Source organism: Hyposmocoma kahamanoa, unplaced genomic scaffold, assembly GCF_003589595.1.
Source record: "Hyposmocoma kahamanoa isolate Upper Pololo Valley unplaced genomic scaffold, ASM358959v1 65, whole genome shotgun sequence".
Taxonomy (NCBI): Eukaryota; Metazoa; Arthropoda; class Insecta; order Lepidoptera; family Cosmopterigidae; genus Hyposmocoma; species Hyposmocoma kahamanoa.
Genome location: NW_020653853.1, coordinates 2,372,394 through 2,387,838, shown reverse-complemented (window position 1 = coordinate 2,387,838; position 15,445 = coordinate 2,372,394). Strand labels below are relative to the sequence as shown.

Genomic DNA, 15,445 nt, shown 5'->3' with positions numbered 1-15,445 from the left:
ATATTCAATTATTTTTTATGTGAAATTGCTCCACTAGTTTGTAATAATTATTAATACAAAGATCGAACACTCAGAAAAAATTCTTTCGATCCGGCCGGATTCGACGAAATACTTAAAATTTTTCATAGAAAGCGCTACGGCTAAAAAGTCTTTCAAAAGCCAAATACAAAGACACGACAAACAAAAACACACAGAAAAACTCGTGAGGTCCGCTGGTTCGTTTCGTGACTTAGTCCGTATAGCGTCCGGCACGGTATGCTAGAAGACGTCGGTTTGAATCCGGCCGGATCGAAGGAATATTTCCGTGTTCGACCTTGCATTAATAATTATTCCAATTTTAAGTTTAATATAAATATGTACTTTAGAAGCGGTGAATGCGAAAATTCGTGGTGCGCGTCGCGGCGAGCGGCGCAGGCGGCAGCGGAAGCGCAGGTGGCGGCGGAAGCGGACGCCGCGGCGATGCGGCGGGACCTGCGGAGGGCGCGAGAGCGCGCGGAGCAGCTGCAGAGAGACTTGACGAGAGCCACTGAGCAGGTACGGGAGCGTGCCTTCGGAGGGCCGGGCGGAGGCCGGGGCAGAGTGACACGGCGGACGGATCGCAGGTGCGGTCCCTGGAGGAGGAGGGCGCGGCGCCGAGCAGCCGCCTGGCCGGCGCCTGCGCCGCGCTGCAGGAGCGCGCCGCGCACCTCGAGCGCTCGCTCTCCGCCGAGACCAGGGTCAAGCTGGACCTGCTGTCGGCGCTGGGCGAGGCCAAGCGGCAGATGCACATACAGGAAGGTGCGTCTTTCTCTTCGTCCCGTGCGTTCAAAATCAAATATATCGTCGGGGGTTGCGCAATTACGCGTACCTAGCATTTGATTACAAGTCTCCGTTTGGGTAATTTAGTCGCCAATTCAAATACGCTTATATGTCGTGGCTACCAAATTAGCGTGATTTACGGGAATCTATTGTTATCAGTCCGTGGACAACGTAAATTAATGCTTACTGTGCAAAAATTAAAGCCTTGGCCATTGAAATAACAACGTAATAACGTTAAATCCCTCCGTAAAATTTGGTTTGGAGCAGATAGGCGCCTTTTACCAATACTCTTAAAGGATGGAAAAAAAATAAAAGAAAGGAGCAGCCCTAACTACGGAATGAACGTGCATACCTAAATAAAAATTGAACGAACAGAAGGCGGATTTCTTTAGTGTCGTACCATAATCTATCGATAAGTCATTATCGACATGCAAACATTTAAATAAAGTAGATCAATATTCCATTTGGGAATATTTTGGGTTATATGGGAATATCCGGGAATGTCACATGAAATTTTGAATTTATTGTTTTGCGTTTACAAATACTCAAATATTTCGAAAAGTGAATTTGCACAGAAAAAAAATCATTTGAGAGTATATAAAAAAAGAGAAAACTTTGAAATATAAAATCTCCCAGACATTTCCAACCTCAACGTTCATATTTTCATAGAGAAATCTTAAAACAGTTTCCAAATAGTGTAAGCTTTTTTGTATTTATGCATTGGTATAGAATAGAATTAATATCAGTGACTGATTTAAGTGAATCTTTAATACTTCTATTAAATTATGGAAATAAATGAAAGTAGTAATATTATCAACAATAATATTATTATCATACGTTTATTTGCTTAAAACATGGTATAACAGGAGATGTAACAAGAGACAGTGTTAGTATAAACATGTTTCGCATATATTAAATAGCATGCAAATGTCTGATTATACAATGTCAATTGACTACTATTGGCCGAGCGCCTTTGATTTGTGCAGAAAAATCGACACTTCTCCGAAGTGAGACAAGTAGTCACGAGCAACTGCGAGTTGTGACAAGCCACGTCAAACGAGCTCTATACACATTAGCGCTCGCCTTCACTCGGTCAGCTAGGTGAATGATACCGAACGATGGCAAGGCAAGGCAAGGCAAGGCAAATAGGCTGTCTATACGTTGGTATTGGCCTTCACCCAGGAACGTTGGACCAACATGGTCATTGTGTTGCTACCTTTATAAAATAAGAATTTTTAGTAGTTAGAGTTGTCAGCGGGAAAAAATTGGAAACAAGTGGATAATTTTGTTTTCAGGAACTGAGAATGCCTAGTAAATGAGTCTTGTTTAATCTAAATTAAACATAAAATTATTTACCAATAAACCTAATGATGGAATTGCATTATCATGTAATCTAGTTACATTAAAGTTATGTTAAAATTTGACTCTTCAAAATGAAGCGAATAAATGAAGATGGTTTTTGATTCAATGTTTATATTCGGCACTCCTATGATTTCCAACCATTCTTTTTTCTTTTTTCATTTGTAAGTAAACTTAAAATAGTAAAAATAATAATAATAAAATAAAAACCTCGTGGTGAATTATTTAATAACGGAATACTAAACGAAACACTATCTCAAAATAATCGTTAACATCAATCATCAAAATATACAAACAAACAGGCAATCCGAAGAAACCAAAGCGAAATGTGGCAAAATTTATGAATAAACTACTTAAATATGTCTAATTACATAAGATATTTGGGTTTGTGTGTGATTTATAGACAGAAATAACACATGCCTGTACGATATTAGCTTTTTCTAATGCTACATCCCGTAATGCTGCAGCGACGAATTTTTATTAATACAATATTTTTGTCCATTTTATTACAATGAATGCTAATAATTCAATAAAACATTTGGAAGACATTTGTCTTGATATTTAATGTATTTCTCTTTTACAAACGTATCATGCGACTGATACTGCGAGATGGACACATTTGGCATTTAACATGACGTTACGTGTTTTCGATTCCCGTGTTTGACACAGGCCAACGTAATGCTATCTCTTTTGGCTTAAGACGACGCGCAATGGTTAAACAAAGACAACAACATGTTTATGGTTTCAAAGTCGAAATGCGTCATATACATATAACGTCTGATTTATGTATATCAACATAACATGTCCTTTAGTTTCCATAGTCTAAGCCAATACTACATAGGCGAATTTGCACTATCACCGACGATATGTCATTAATCGAGTGTTGGAATGTGGAAAGTGGCGTTATACTGGTTTGCCGCTAGATGGCGTTGACATTTTTTATATGGAATTATCTTAAGACATTACCCCGGTTACACCGCTAGATGGCGTTAATAATTTTTGTACTTTTTTTGATAATTTTTTGTACTTTTTTGATAATTTTTTGTACTGTTTTTGATAATTTTTTGTACTTTTTTTGATAATTTTTTGTACGTTTCTGTGACAGTGATAATTCGTGGAAAATAACAAATTACGTAACTAACTTGTCTAATTCCAGGTCTAATATCGAGGCAAGAAAAAGAGATAGAAGAGCTTAAAGCGCAAATGTTGGCCGTGATGCCCACGGAGTTCGTGACCCCGGTGAGTGGCACGGTGTCCAAACTCCGCCTGGAGAGCTCCCCGCTGGATCCCAACGCGTCAGTCTACACGCCGAAGCAACTCTGTTCCGACGCTTAGAACTCATAGAACCGGTCTTTGTATGGACATTGATCTCATTTTTTGTTTAATTTATTATTTTGTACTTGTTTTTTAATTGTGTCGTGGAAATTGTGCTAATTGTCTTCCTTGTGGTTCCAGATTTTGGTATCTTGAATTATTAACTTTATTCAGCCCTTACAAAGACTAATTTATAAATTTATTTTTATTGTATTGCAATCTGTAACATCCCTATAGCGTTAATACCTCATATACAATTTGATTGAAGGTATTGTTTTAAAAGTTAAAAAAAAACTTTTGGTCAGTTAACAACGTAACCTTTTACAGGGCCCGTGAAAGAGGAAAAGAGCCTGGAAAGGGCCCGAAACGTTGGTTTGTTTGAAAAATCAAATATTCGCGGTTTAGATTCGAAAAAAAAGCTTCGTTTCCAAAGTGCAATAATCGCGAAGGGCTCGGTTAATAAACTTTTTAATTATAGTCTGTCTTTTTTGAAGGTGGAGGAAAATGGCAGTTCACTGTGCGAAAGTCTTGCCCGCTTGCCAGCAGCTAGTGATTGCAGTCGATTAATATTCATCAACTATCGACCGAGTGTTGGTCACGCTTGTAAATATATAACCGAGCTTGTTTCAGTTCAATTATTATCGGCCCATTATTCGTCCAACTGCTTGGCACAGGTTCATTTGAATTGTCTATTTTTGCAAGTTCTTACTTACATGCACTGCATTTAGAACTATCTATGTCCATTAAAAATACAAAGGGGAAACATATTTTTTAGTTTTTTTTTTCATTATTAGTTTTTTATTTAAATTCAATATAGATCATAATCAAATCCGTTTTTATTAAAATGTATATGAATGAAAATTGATTTCGATATTAGTAGGCCGACAACGCAATAAGTAATCATCAGAACATCGTAACATTTAAATTTAAAATTCGGACATTTTTACAAAATTTTACCTTTAACATTCTATCGATAAACTGTCGGCAACAACTATATGACTATTTCAAATTATATGACAACTGGCAATCTTGCATAATATGTCATTTTACTCCGTCCTCCAAAAAGACGGACTATAGTAACAATTATACGTCTTTCGGATGCAATAGTCGATATGTAGTATTTTTTTAAACATTTATATGAGTGCTCTACAAGTTAATTTGAAATACTAAACAGTTTTCGCTACTTTTTCAGAATAGAGGGTCACACCGAAATAGTTCTTAAACTTATTATTATTAGTTAAACTATGAACTGATTCGTCAACATCTGTGTGCGACTGATACGCCTTGGTTACTTTTAAAACCATCTTTCTGATGAATTTGGCATTTTCGGGATAGGCGTCTATTTTATATAGAAATTGATACCGTCCATTTCATTGTATCCCCATGGTCTAGAATTAGCAAATGAAAAGTGCGTCGTATGGTATTAATATACGACTCATTATTCATTTGGAAATACGAAGACTGTTAATAATACAATACTCTAGAACAAAAATATTCCATATCTTGTGTGAGGACTCGTCTGGTATAACAAACTCAGTTAAAATCAGTTTTCTTATAATACAAGTTACAATAAGGATCAAGACACACTTATAGACGGCATTTGACGGTTTCTTCATACAAATTGTGTATTTTGTATGGAATTCCGATCCTCAGACGAGAGCATTTTTACAATCTTACTTTGCTTAATGCCTATAAGTATATAAGTAATAAGTTTTTGTTGGACTACAAAGTTAATTTTTCCCGTACATAATCAAATACATTGAAAAAAATATTCCTGCCACAAAACCAGATAATGACAAATTCAATACGGCGGACCCGTAATATACGAGCTAACAACATACTGCTACGTAACCTTGTTATATAATTTAATTTCAATAGAGTTCACTCAAATCAGTAATCTTATGAAGAATGAATGAATGACTGTGCGAGTGAATGAATGGATAGAAATTTACAATGACAACTATTTTCATAAGTGTCGCCGGCGACAACGCATTTGTTTTTTCCATTAACTATAATTGTCCTTTTAAATGCTTGTTTGAAAAGTCCTATAAGTTAAATAAGAGACATCAAACATTAAAAATAAAACAATAACGTCGGTCTATATAAAGAATATATGTATATATAATTGTCTATGTAACTTTTGAATGTTAAATTAGAAGCGGGCTTCTGATTGTAAAATTAAAAATAGTGTATAATAATTCGGTACTCTGCTCTCTATTTTATTGTTTAAACCATACGTAGTTAGTTGTTTATTGCGTTTCCACTTAACATCCTACAACTCGTATGTTTAAAGTTCAAATAACTTGGAGCAAGAAGTTATGTTAGCACAATTTCCATTTCACTTGTTTGTTTTAAATAAAACACTGTCTCAGTACTTTTTTTAAAGCACAACGCGTACTTAAACCTCAAATTAGAAAGTCCAAAAGCCGGATTGAACCCGGAAATCTTCCATACAAATACCGGTCATAACCGGATCTAACTTAAAAAAGATACGAGCGTTAGTTTTGTAACCTTATACCGAGCGATACAGAGCGTTTATTTTTTCATAAACGGAATATTTGGATTCTTATCTCTGTACCTTTATCTACTTCTGACGTTTAAAAAAAACAGCACAGAACAAAATGTTCTTAAAAATATATAACAGTGCTGCCAACGGGCATTGGGTGGTTGATATTCGCGATAACTGACAATTCACTCAGACCCGTGCCACAAATTAAAAAAAGATAGTGTTGCAACCACGCGCTTGTTAAACTAAATGACGTAAAAGTTTTTTGATAGAAAAATGTATGACGAGCGGATTCTTCAGCAATATTACATTGTGTTCTTTAAAATAGGTTTCTTAAAAGGGTTTAAATTGTATTTAAAGAAACTGCTATATTGTATAGATGTCTTCATGATATGTTTGTACAATAAGGTAGACACATGAGGGCTGCGACAGCACGAGGTTAGTGCGGGAGGAATTCTCTGAATCGTTAACCATGCTATCCCGCTTATAACGTTAATGGCACGTCCAATTGATTTGAGGCTACTAGGTATTACTATTAAAAGTGCCCGACAAAATAACCAAATATTATCCCTTATAGCACTAATTTGCGTATCTAACAATTTTTACAAAAAATAACTTATTTACATCACGAAACAGAACTTCATATTATGAACCGAACTAAGTAGTTCTTTTTTATATTAAAATTATAAGTTAATACCATTCATGGTAAGCGGACGGTATTGTAACAATAAATGTGGTCGTAACAATTGTAAATTGAAGAAAATGCCATAAATGCCGGTATTTTGTTGAATTGTAAAACAGGATGTAAATATTTAAAGTCTTTAAAACCTAAAACATGCTCACTTGAAGAGTCTACGAAAATTTGCTAATATACATATTCTCATCACAACGTTATTTATCTATTCAAGTTAAATATATCTTTATTTCGTAGGTTAAGTTACACTTAAATCGCCGCATTTATTAAATACTGCTACTTATTCATAAGGCAGAGAAGATATAATAATACCCTTGAGAAGATCGAGTAACAAATGTTAAGGGATTTTTTTATGATAAAACAAGTGCGCATTTGACCTCAATATCACCTGTTGGCAAGTGACGATGAGGTCGACAATGCACACGTAAATAATGCCTATTCATACTTGCATTGAAAAGGCACACGTTATAGGTTGCTCTTTGTAAATAGATATTTGTTCAAATTTATCTTTTACAATGTTCCAAAATAAAAAACCTTTCCAAGCACGCAGAAGCTGCATAAACTTTTAGTAAAACTGGAACGTTACTCATGGAGCTCTTACTAGAACTATGTAAATATTTTTTGTGTCAAAATTGTAAGTTACGTTCATCCATGCTAAGGGGACGATGTGTTAAACAGACTATAGTCACATGACTTCTGGTGCAGTGCAAAATTGACCTTATCTATTGTTCATGGGTTCTTGGACAAGAGCACAGCCTCGTCAGCGTAATAACCAGAGATTAGCAGACAGAGTATATTATTTACGTAAACCCAAGTAATATACATTGAGTGGTTAATACCTCCCTCTGAAATATCGGAATAATTAACGAGAAAAGGCTTAAAAACAAAACAAGATAGTTATCTTAGGAAAATTCCTTCGATTCGACGTCATTCTCACCAAATGAGCCACAGATAGAGTTTTGACTCTGAATTATGCATATTATGCCCGTTGCAGATCTTTGTATTGCGGTTTAAACAGCTTTTTGCCGTGGTGTGAATGGTGATAAAAATATCATGATATTCAATAAAATAAATATATATAATATATCGACCCCTCCTACGTAAAGTATCGTATGTCAAAATTGCCAAGTTTACAGGGGAGCGTTTTAAACTTCTGAATTCACTGAAATAAGCATAATACGTGACTTTAGAATTTCTCAGTTTTATTCCGCAAAGCTTGTTACTCACATAGAGTATTATAAAATTCTAGGTATCGGTTAGATGATCTATTAGACGATCACTCTATGTGAGTAACGAGAGAATTCAGAACTCTCAAATACTCCCCTGTAAACTTGGCAATTTCAACATACGATCCTTTACGTAGGAGGGGTCGATATAATAAAAAATATATATAAAAAAATAGTTTTAACCGACTTCAAAAAGAGGAGGTTCTCAACTCGACTGTACTTTTTTGTATATATGTCACGAGATTACTCCGGTATTTTTGAAGCGATTTCGATGATTGTTTTTTAGGGTAGAAGTAAGAATTTTGAAAGTAAGTGGCCAGGAACCAGAAAAGAATCAAGTCTCGCCTTGCTTTAGCTCTACAGAAATTCCTCCATTTCAGAGGAAGGTAATATCCACAGTTGCATTTCTTCCTTGAAGATTAGGTAAATCTGCATTGCCTATTCTGATATAGTTAATAATATTGCGAACTAGGTCGGTAACTTTGTTTTCCAGACATTTTAATGTTAAATGGTTACCGTGGTTATAAAACTGCAGGACCTGAGTGATTAATTTGTGCTTAGTGTTTTTGTTCTGTGCTAATAAACAAAAAGTGATCTCATGAATGCATAATTAAAAAAAAAAATACAAACGTTAATAAAAATCTAAATACAGTTTGATTTCTTTGTCAGTTAAATATTGTCAAAATTGTCGTTAATAATTAGTATTAACATTATTTTCAAAATTATAACGTAGATTTTTTAACTCCGTATATTGTACCACGTAGCAGTTCAGTATTGGAGAGAACTGCATCAACTTTTTGGCAATTTTTGACTACAGAGAATATACTAAAAAGAATTGGATGAAAAATCAACAATTAAAAATTAAGTAAAAAGTGTTCTTTTAAAAATCTTTATGTGATATATGTACAAAATGAGATCTGAATAAGTCTTCTTCATTATATGTAGATTTTATTGACGTTTTTAGAATTGTCTTAGGCTGAGCGTCTTAATTTGAAGACTGCATATTTATGTAACGGCGTTTCTTAACCTATGGTCCACGGACCTAAAGAGGGCCGCGCGTACATTTGTGTTGGTCCGCGGACCTCATCTCTAGTACTATAAAAAACAAACTTCGATTTGATTAGGCACTAACTTTTCTATTAAGTAGTTCGCGAGAGAGTATTTCTTGCTTTCCAGAGTTTGGTCGGAGAAGGTACGATTACGCTAATGTAACTATATGGTCACGGACATAGTGCGCTAGGCATTAACACTGCTCGATCATTGACTGACTGACATTGACTGACCATTGACTACGAACCCATAGTTTTGTCCTCGCTAAATATTGAATCCCCTTGATCACATTTACTTTCATATAATAAACTTTGTAACTGTCACAATAAAGAAGGGTTTTCAATATTACGAGTAAGGGAGTCACCACACTAATCGAATTAAGCCGACCAAAAAATATGTTGATGTAATAAGAATGAAAATGACGTTGTGCGTTTCGCATCGGCGGCGATCCGAGTGGAAGCGAAGCGCATTTATTTTGCTCTTATTGCATGAATATAAAGGTTTTTCGGCCGGCTTAATGCGATTCCGTGTGAATTAATGTGGTGACTCCCTAACTACCAAGGTTTGTTTCAAAAACATTCTACCAACATCTTGTATATATAAAAAACAATGCTCGGGCAGCAATCTTCGGACAGTTACCTAACATCAAAGGCAGCCTGTATACACTTGCGAAAGTTGTTTTGGAGTTCAGAAATATAATTCGAAATTTCTCTTTGAAAGTCAGGTTGATTTTCGATTTAGGTTAAGTTCCTGCCAAACTATAAAACGCAATAACAATACGTCTTTTCTATCACAGTAATAACGATAAGACGCTCAGGATTTCTTGTTACAATGTGCTAAAGCTAAAAATCGACTGCATTAATGTATAACCATGACAGCGTTTGTGATTTTATTGCTTGACTAATTATTAGAGTTTTGTGATCTTAGAGTAATTTCATAAAATACTTGCATGTAACTTTGTCAATATAGTGTTTGTAAAATGAGTTGCCTAACTCATTAACTGAAAAAATAACAAATATGGCACTCACCACATTTATTCACACGGAATCACCTGAGACGGTCAGAAAAACCTTTATGTTCATGCAGTAAGAGCGAAAAAGATTCGCAAGTTTCGCTCGCGCTTGGATTGAAGACGTGAAACGTTGTTTTAACGTTAACGTTATCTCTTATTGCACGGACACCAAATATTTTTGTGACTGGCTTACTGTCAATCCGTGTCGTAAAGTCTGGTAATTCCCTAAAATGCCCTTGGAATGTGCGCACTACTTTGGCAACAGTGTCCTTGGGTGAGTGTGAGATAACCATCTAAGAGCGAACAATCATTAACATTACCATTATTAGACCAATCCATTCATCATCATCATCCAACCATGAGCTTTTCGGTGAAGGAAAACGTCTTGATGAAATCTGCTCTTGAAGGGTAACAGTTCTCGGAAAATGTGTGGAGTCACCAAACCGCATTGGATCATTGTGACGGACTGTGGCCTAAATAAAAAAAAAAAAAATAAAATAAAAAAAACGTTTTCCTTGGAGGAGATATGTGCCCAGCAGTGAGAAGTGTAATCGGTTGACGGCGTTAATGTTTGTCATAGGTGGCGTCGGTGATTGTTTTGGGTGATGTTTACAATTCGTCTGCTAAATTCGTAAACCTCGTAACCTCCTCTAATGTGAACTTTTGAGTAGCCACAAACAACAGAATTATTAGAAAAAATTATATGACTATCTATGATTATACCTTTACTTTATAACTTAAAAAGTGTCTACAAATTATATTCTAAGCTCTCATTTGCCCGATATTGCGCTCGTAGAGTAAAAAAGAGATTTCATCCAAAAATTGAGTTAAGAGGTTTTCAAATTTAGGCGGCAAACTCTTAGCGCCCAGTTACACGACGCGAACGTTTTCGCCCAGCCAGTTGCCACGCTTTCGCGTACATTTATGACGAATCTGAATTCTATTTACTGGGCAACAACATTTAAATTCCTCTGAGTAATACAATCGCGTCGTATCCGACTCTGTTGAGCAGCTTTCGGCTCCGAGATGTCTTCTAGTCCGCAATACCGTACTCCTTGAAGACAAAAGTCTTTGAGCAGTGCGTGTTGCCAGGGATGACCTACGGCTCTGAGACGAGGTCACTTACTATGGGCCTCGTAAAAAACCTCGAACTCACTCAACGAGCAATGGAGCGAGCAATGCTCGGCATTTCTCTACGTGATCGATTCAGAAATGAGGAGATCCATGGAAAATCAAGTCACCGACATAGCTCGAAGGAATAGCAAGTTGAAGTGGCAGTGGGCAGGGCACATAGCTCGTAGACTGACGGCCGTTGGGGCAAAAAGGTTCATGAATCGAGATCACGAACCGGAAGGCGTTCAGCGGAATACAACCGTTAGTACGCCGCGTAGACCAATGACAAGCCATCTTCACCCGCGCGCCCGGGACACTTTAAAAGTCATAGATTTTGGGTACCGATATACTAAATCTATGTTAAAAGCTAAATAAATAGACCGTACTTTGCCATGACAGTTAAATGCACAGGGTCGCTGCGCAGCAACGCGGTCTCCGCGTGAGCGCGATGTAATTCGTGTTGAATAAATGTGACCTTATTCTATGAAATTACTCTTACATCTCAAATAATAGCTAGTCCTTGCAATTGTTATACCATACTCATTTCATTTTTGTGTTCAATGTAACTCAAAACGTACTTATAACATATAGAGTATTTAATTGGAAATACCCTATTTCACTGCCCTCCTTATTATAACTATCGTAACCGACACTTTAGCGTAATTGAGTTATTAACATATCTGTGATCTGCGGAACAGATCTACAATCCCACTCTAATCGGTTTTTTAATATCTTAGTTTCACCTTTTAGCGTGATTGACATTTTTTAGGTTATTTATGACAAGGAGCGCAGTAAAGGCATATTTATTTACACATCATTTGAACAGATACGCGGAAATTATCGAAATGTTTACCCGGCTTTATATTTTGACTACTTTTTTATGTCAATCTTCCTTTTACCCTGAGGAGATAGATAAACATATAATTGACGGCAGCAAAAAGTAACTGGTTATCTGCCAAATCACGATTTTACAATACAGCATCTTGAAAGTGAAAACTTAAGAGAATAATATGTGTAAATTCTAAATATCCTTCAAATATTAGCTTTTTATATTTGCCTTGCCTCATTACTCAAAATTGTGGCTGATCTGTTACATGTAACAGATGCTGTGATGATGATGTGTGTAATTAGACTGAGATGAATTGTAATTAATTGTAGCTAATAAAATGCAGATAACCGGTTACTCTTCGCTACCGTCGTATAGCACTAAGGCTGCGCACGTGAATTTTCGGTATTCACTATTCGTTCAAATCACTAGGTACATCTCTAGTTGATAATGCATTCAAGCGCTATTTATAATGAAGACATAATATGGCTCCCTCACTTCAAATGATTTTTTTATTATTATAAATATGGGCCATATAACATTCAGTATGTTACTCTAATAGTAATATTTTTAACCACCAGCTGGATGGAGAAAAGATTTTGCAAATTGGTAATAAATAACTTCAAAAATAATTTAAAATCGATTCCATTTTTACTTGTACAGTCCAGAACACGTCAAGCTTAGCAACCCGGACTTTAGATCGTCCTTGTCGCAAACGACGTATAGTTAAATTTGACCCTGTATTTAACAAAGTTAAACAGTATTATGGGTATGTATCTTTTTCTGTATATTCTATATTGATGTGTAAATAAACATTCCTGGTTTTATTTGACAATTGCTTGTTAACAAATACGTAACCGTAACTTCCCATTGCTTCCAATTCGTTTTTAATTTGACAATGCATTTATGTAGTACAATTTATTCTGACAAGTCTTCGACTTAAGTACCAAGGATTGAGAGAGATAGAAATATGTGCGAGAAAAAAATGGTTTTCTCAAATATTTGAGGTTGGTTTTCGAGAGAAAAGAAAGCCGTGATTGCAAATCAAGTATAAATGTTCTTTTGTTTAATTCTGTCAACAGGTCCTTGCCAATTTTGATTGGCAACACTAAACAAAAAAAATTACTCATTTTAAAAGTCATAATTTGCCGAAGCCAGAAGACGAAAAAAAGCGAACGAAATTTTTTTGAAGCGGCAATTCATAATAACTTAACAGCTGAGCAGTCATCGAAGTGACGGACTGTTAGTCACGCCTGCCAAGTATTTTAAATATCGTATTTCCGCATTCTTTCGCTTCCCTAAATCCCACTTCTGATTTTAAGATCTTAAAGGCTATAAGGTAGAATTAAAGACTCTAAAGGTTAAAGATTTGTTCAAGTATGGACGAGGTAGCATTAAGACTGTTCGAACTTGGCAAGTTAGTGTTTGTGTGTTAATGTAAGAATCTTCCCAGAATTAAGTCAGTATCGAAAAGTGCCAAGACATTTGACGAGTTTGTGGTATTTGTTTGAGATATGCTTTTTGCAGGAGACCTTTTATTGCGACGGGTATGACTTTATGCATCACTGTTTAAAAACCGTGTTGCGTATTGTGTGTGCTTTTTTTAATATTACAGAAATTGTGGCGACTTAAGGTTACGTCCCACTGTTCAGTTAATAGTCTAGTTCGATTTAAGCACTATATTTTATATTGCCTCAGATTATAATACTCTTCAAATTTTAAAGTCGTAGAGGATAGCACGGCAGTGTTTACACATAAGACGATCATGTATAGTAAAATTTGTCTCAGACAAGTACCAAGAAACAATGACCGTAAATGCACCACAGTGATAGTAGGAACAACAAACGACGCACATTGGAATATCAACTTTGTATCGGTATTACTTTGAGATTGTGACACTGAATGTCGTCTACTCTAGTCTTTAACTAAAGTCCCGTTTACTCCGCAACTAAAAAACTGGAGTGAGATTAAGAAGTTGTTAGTGTAAATTGGGCTTTATTATTTATAATACTAAGTTTTAAGTTTTTTTTAATATCAGACTGCCTTGAAGTGAGACTTCTGATGAGGAAAACACGAAGCGGACAGATTACAAGCGACAGAAATGTACCTATACTGTTGAAGTGTAGCCATAGACTAGGCAGAAGGTCTGAGATGAATTTCAGCGCGACTGCGCTGAAAATTGGAAAAGTGTCGTCTGTACTGGTGTTGCTACACTAAAGGATGATTTGCATTACACCGAACTACGCTCAAGCGCTGGACCACCACCGGCAGTAGCATGAATGACTGAAAGTTTCCTACGAGTATATTTATGTCAAATTTATCTGCCATCTATTTTAGTGAAGTCCGGTGCAATGTGAGTCACCACTAAAGCATTTTTGACATTAAATAGAAGTTATGTGCAATACAGAATTAGTTTCACAGTAGAATTTCAGTATCCCTTCGTTATTCCTAATGTACTTAATTTAGATTTAAGTGGAACATTCAAAACTAACCTACATTTTGGTCGATAGATGGGGACGACTCTAGAAGACAGTCTAAGATTTAAAAGCCATTTTGTCTTCCTGCAACCCAATTCCATATACAATCAGATGTCGCTTTGTTGTGTTAACATTAAAGAATACTAGATGCTTCTGTCTGTCGGCCAATATATTGGAAATTGAATGGCTCCCTTTTGATTTCGATGTGATTTACAGACTAACGTTTTTGTAATGAGAAAGCTGTTGGCAGCACAGTCAATGTATATTTTTCCATATAAACATGTTTCCGAAGTAACATTATAAGAACAATTGGTACAAGCAGAATGATCTGAATTTTCACTAGTGAAATGTAAGCGATGTTTGTTTGTATTATAAACATGCTGTAACAGCAATAAAAATCAGACTTGCATTATGGGCTTTATTTTGTTCACATTCATTCTACAATTATGATCAAATAAGTTAACAATAATTAATTCGGATCCAGCCGGACTGAAGTAATTTTACAACAATAATTGAATATCATGGTAGCAAACCATTGTGATATTCAACAAATTTAATATTACAATTCTGCCCTTGGAACGAAAAAGGGCACAACTGTCGTAAAAAGTGCGCATATGTGTGCCTTTTTTTGATACGAGGACATAATTAATAATCAGTGTCATTAAAGATCAATCAATCAATCAATTTTCAGTACGCTTGTGGAATTTGTACTTTATATACTGCGGTGCGGCGTGGTGCTCATGCGTGCTACAGTGGGATCTGACCCTAACAGGTTACTATAGACACATGAAGTTCTACTTCAAAGGACTAAAACTACAACAGTTATTAAAATCTTAATCTTATTTAACGTACACTAATTGTAGACACAAAACAAAATATCTTTGTAGCTGCACAAGCTACGTCTGCACTCGCTGAATAGTATACTAAAAATGTTGAACACGCAACCAATCAGAGGGTCTACATACTTGCAAGAGCGAGACAAGATGTATTGTTATCTGGCTAGTAGGAAGATACCGTTATGACGAGCAGATGCAACGTATGCAACAACATCTTTATTAATGCACCAGTTC

General features: G+C 35.8%; 1 protein-coding gene across 1 annotated transcript in view; it reads left to right on the top strand.

Annotated features, from left to right (window-relative positions):
• LOC113231489 (macoilin-2) overlaps nt 1-3,698 on the top strand; it is a 31,744-nt gene extending 28,046 nt beyond the window's left edge. The window contains exons 11-13 of the mRNA XM_026465815.1: nt 366-534; nt 603-777; nt 3,314-3,698. Coding sequence (XP_026321600.1) covers nt 366-534; nt 603-777; nt 3,314-3,492 — 523 coding nt within the window. The 3' untranslated portion in view covers nt 3,493-3,698. The remainder of the gene's footprint in view (nt 1-365; nt 535-602; nt 778-3,313) is intronic.
• Nucleotides 3,699-15,445: the final 11,747 nt, after the last annotated feature.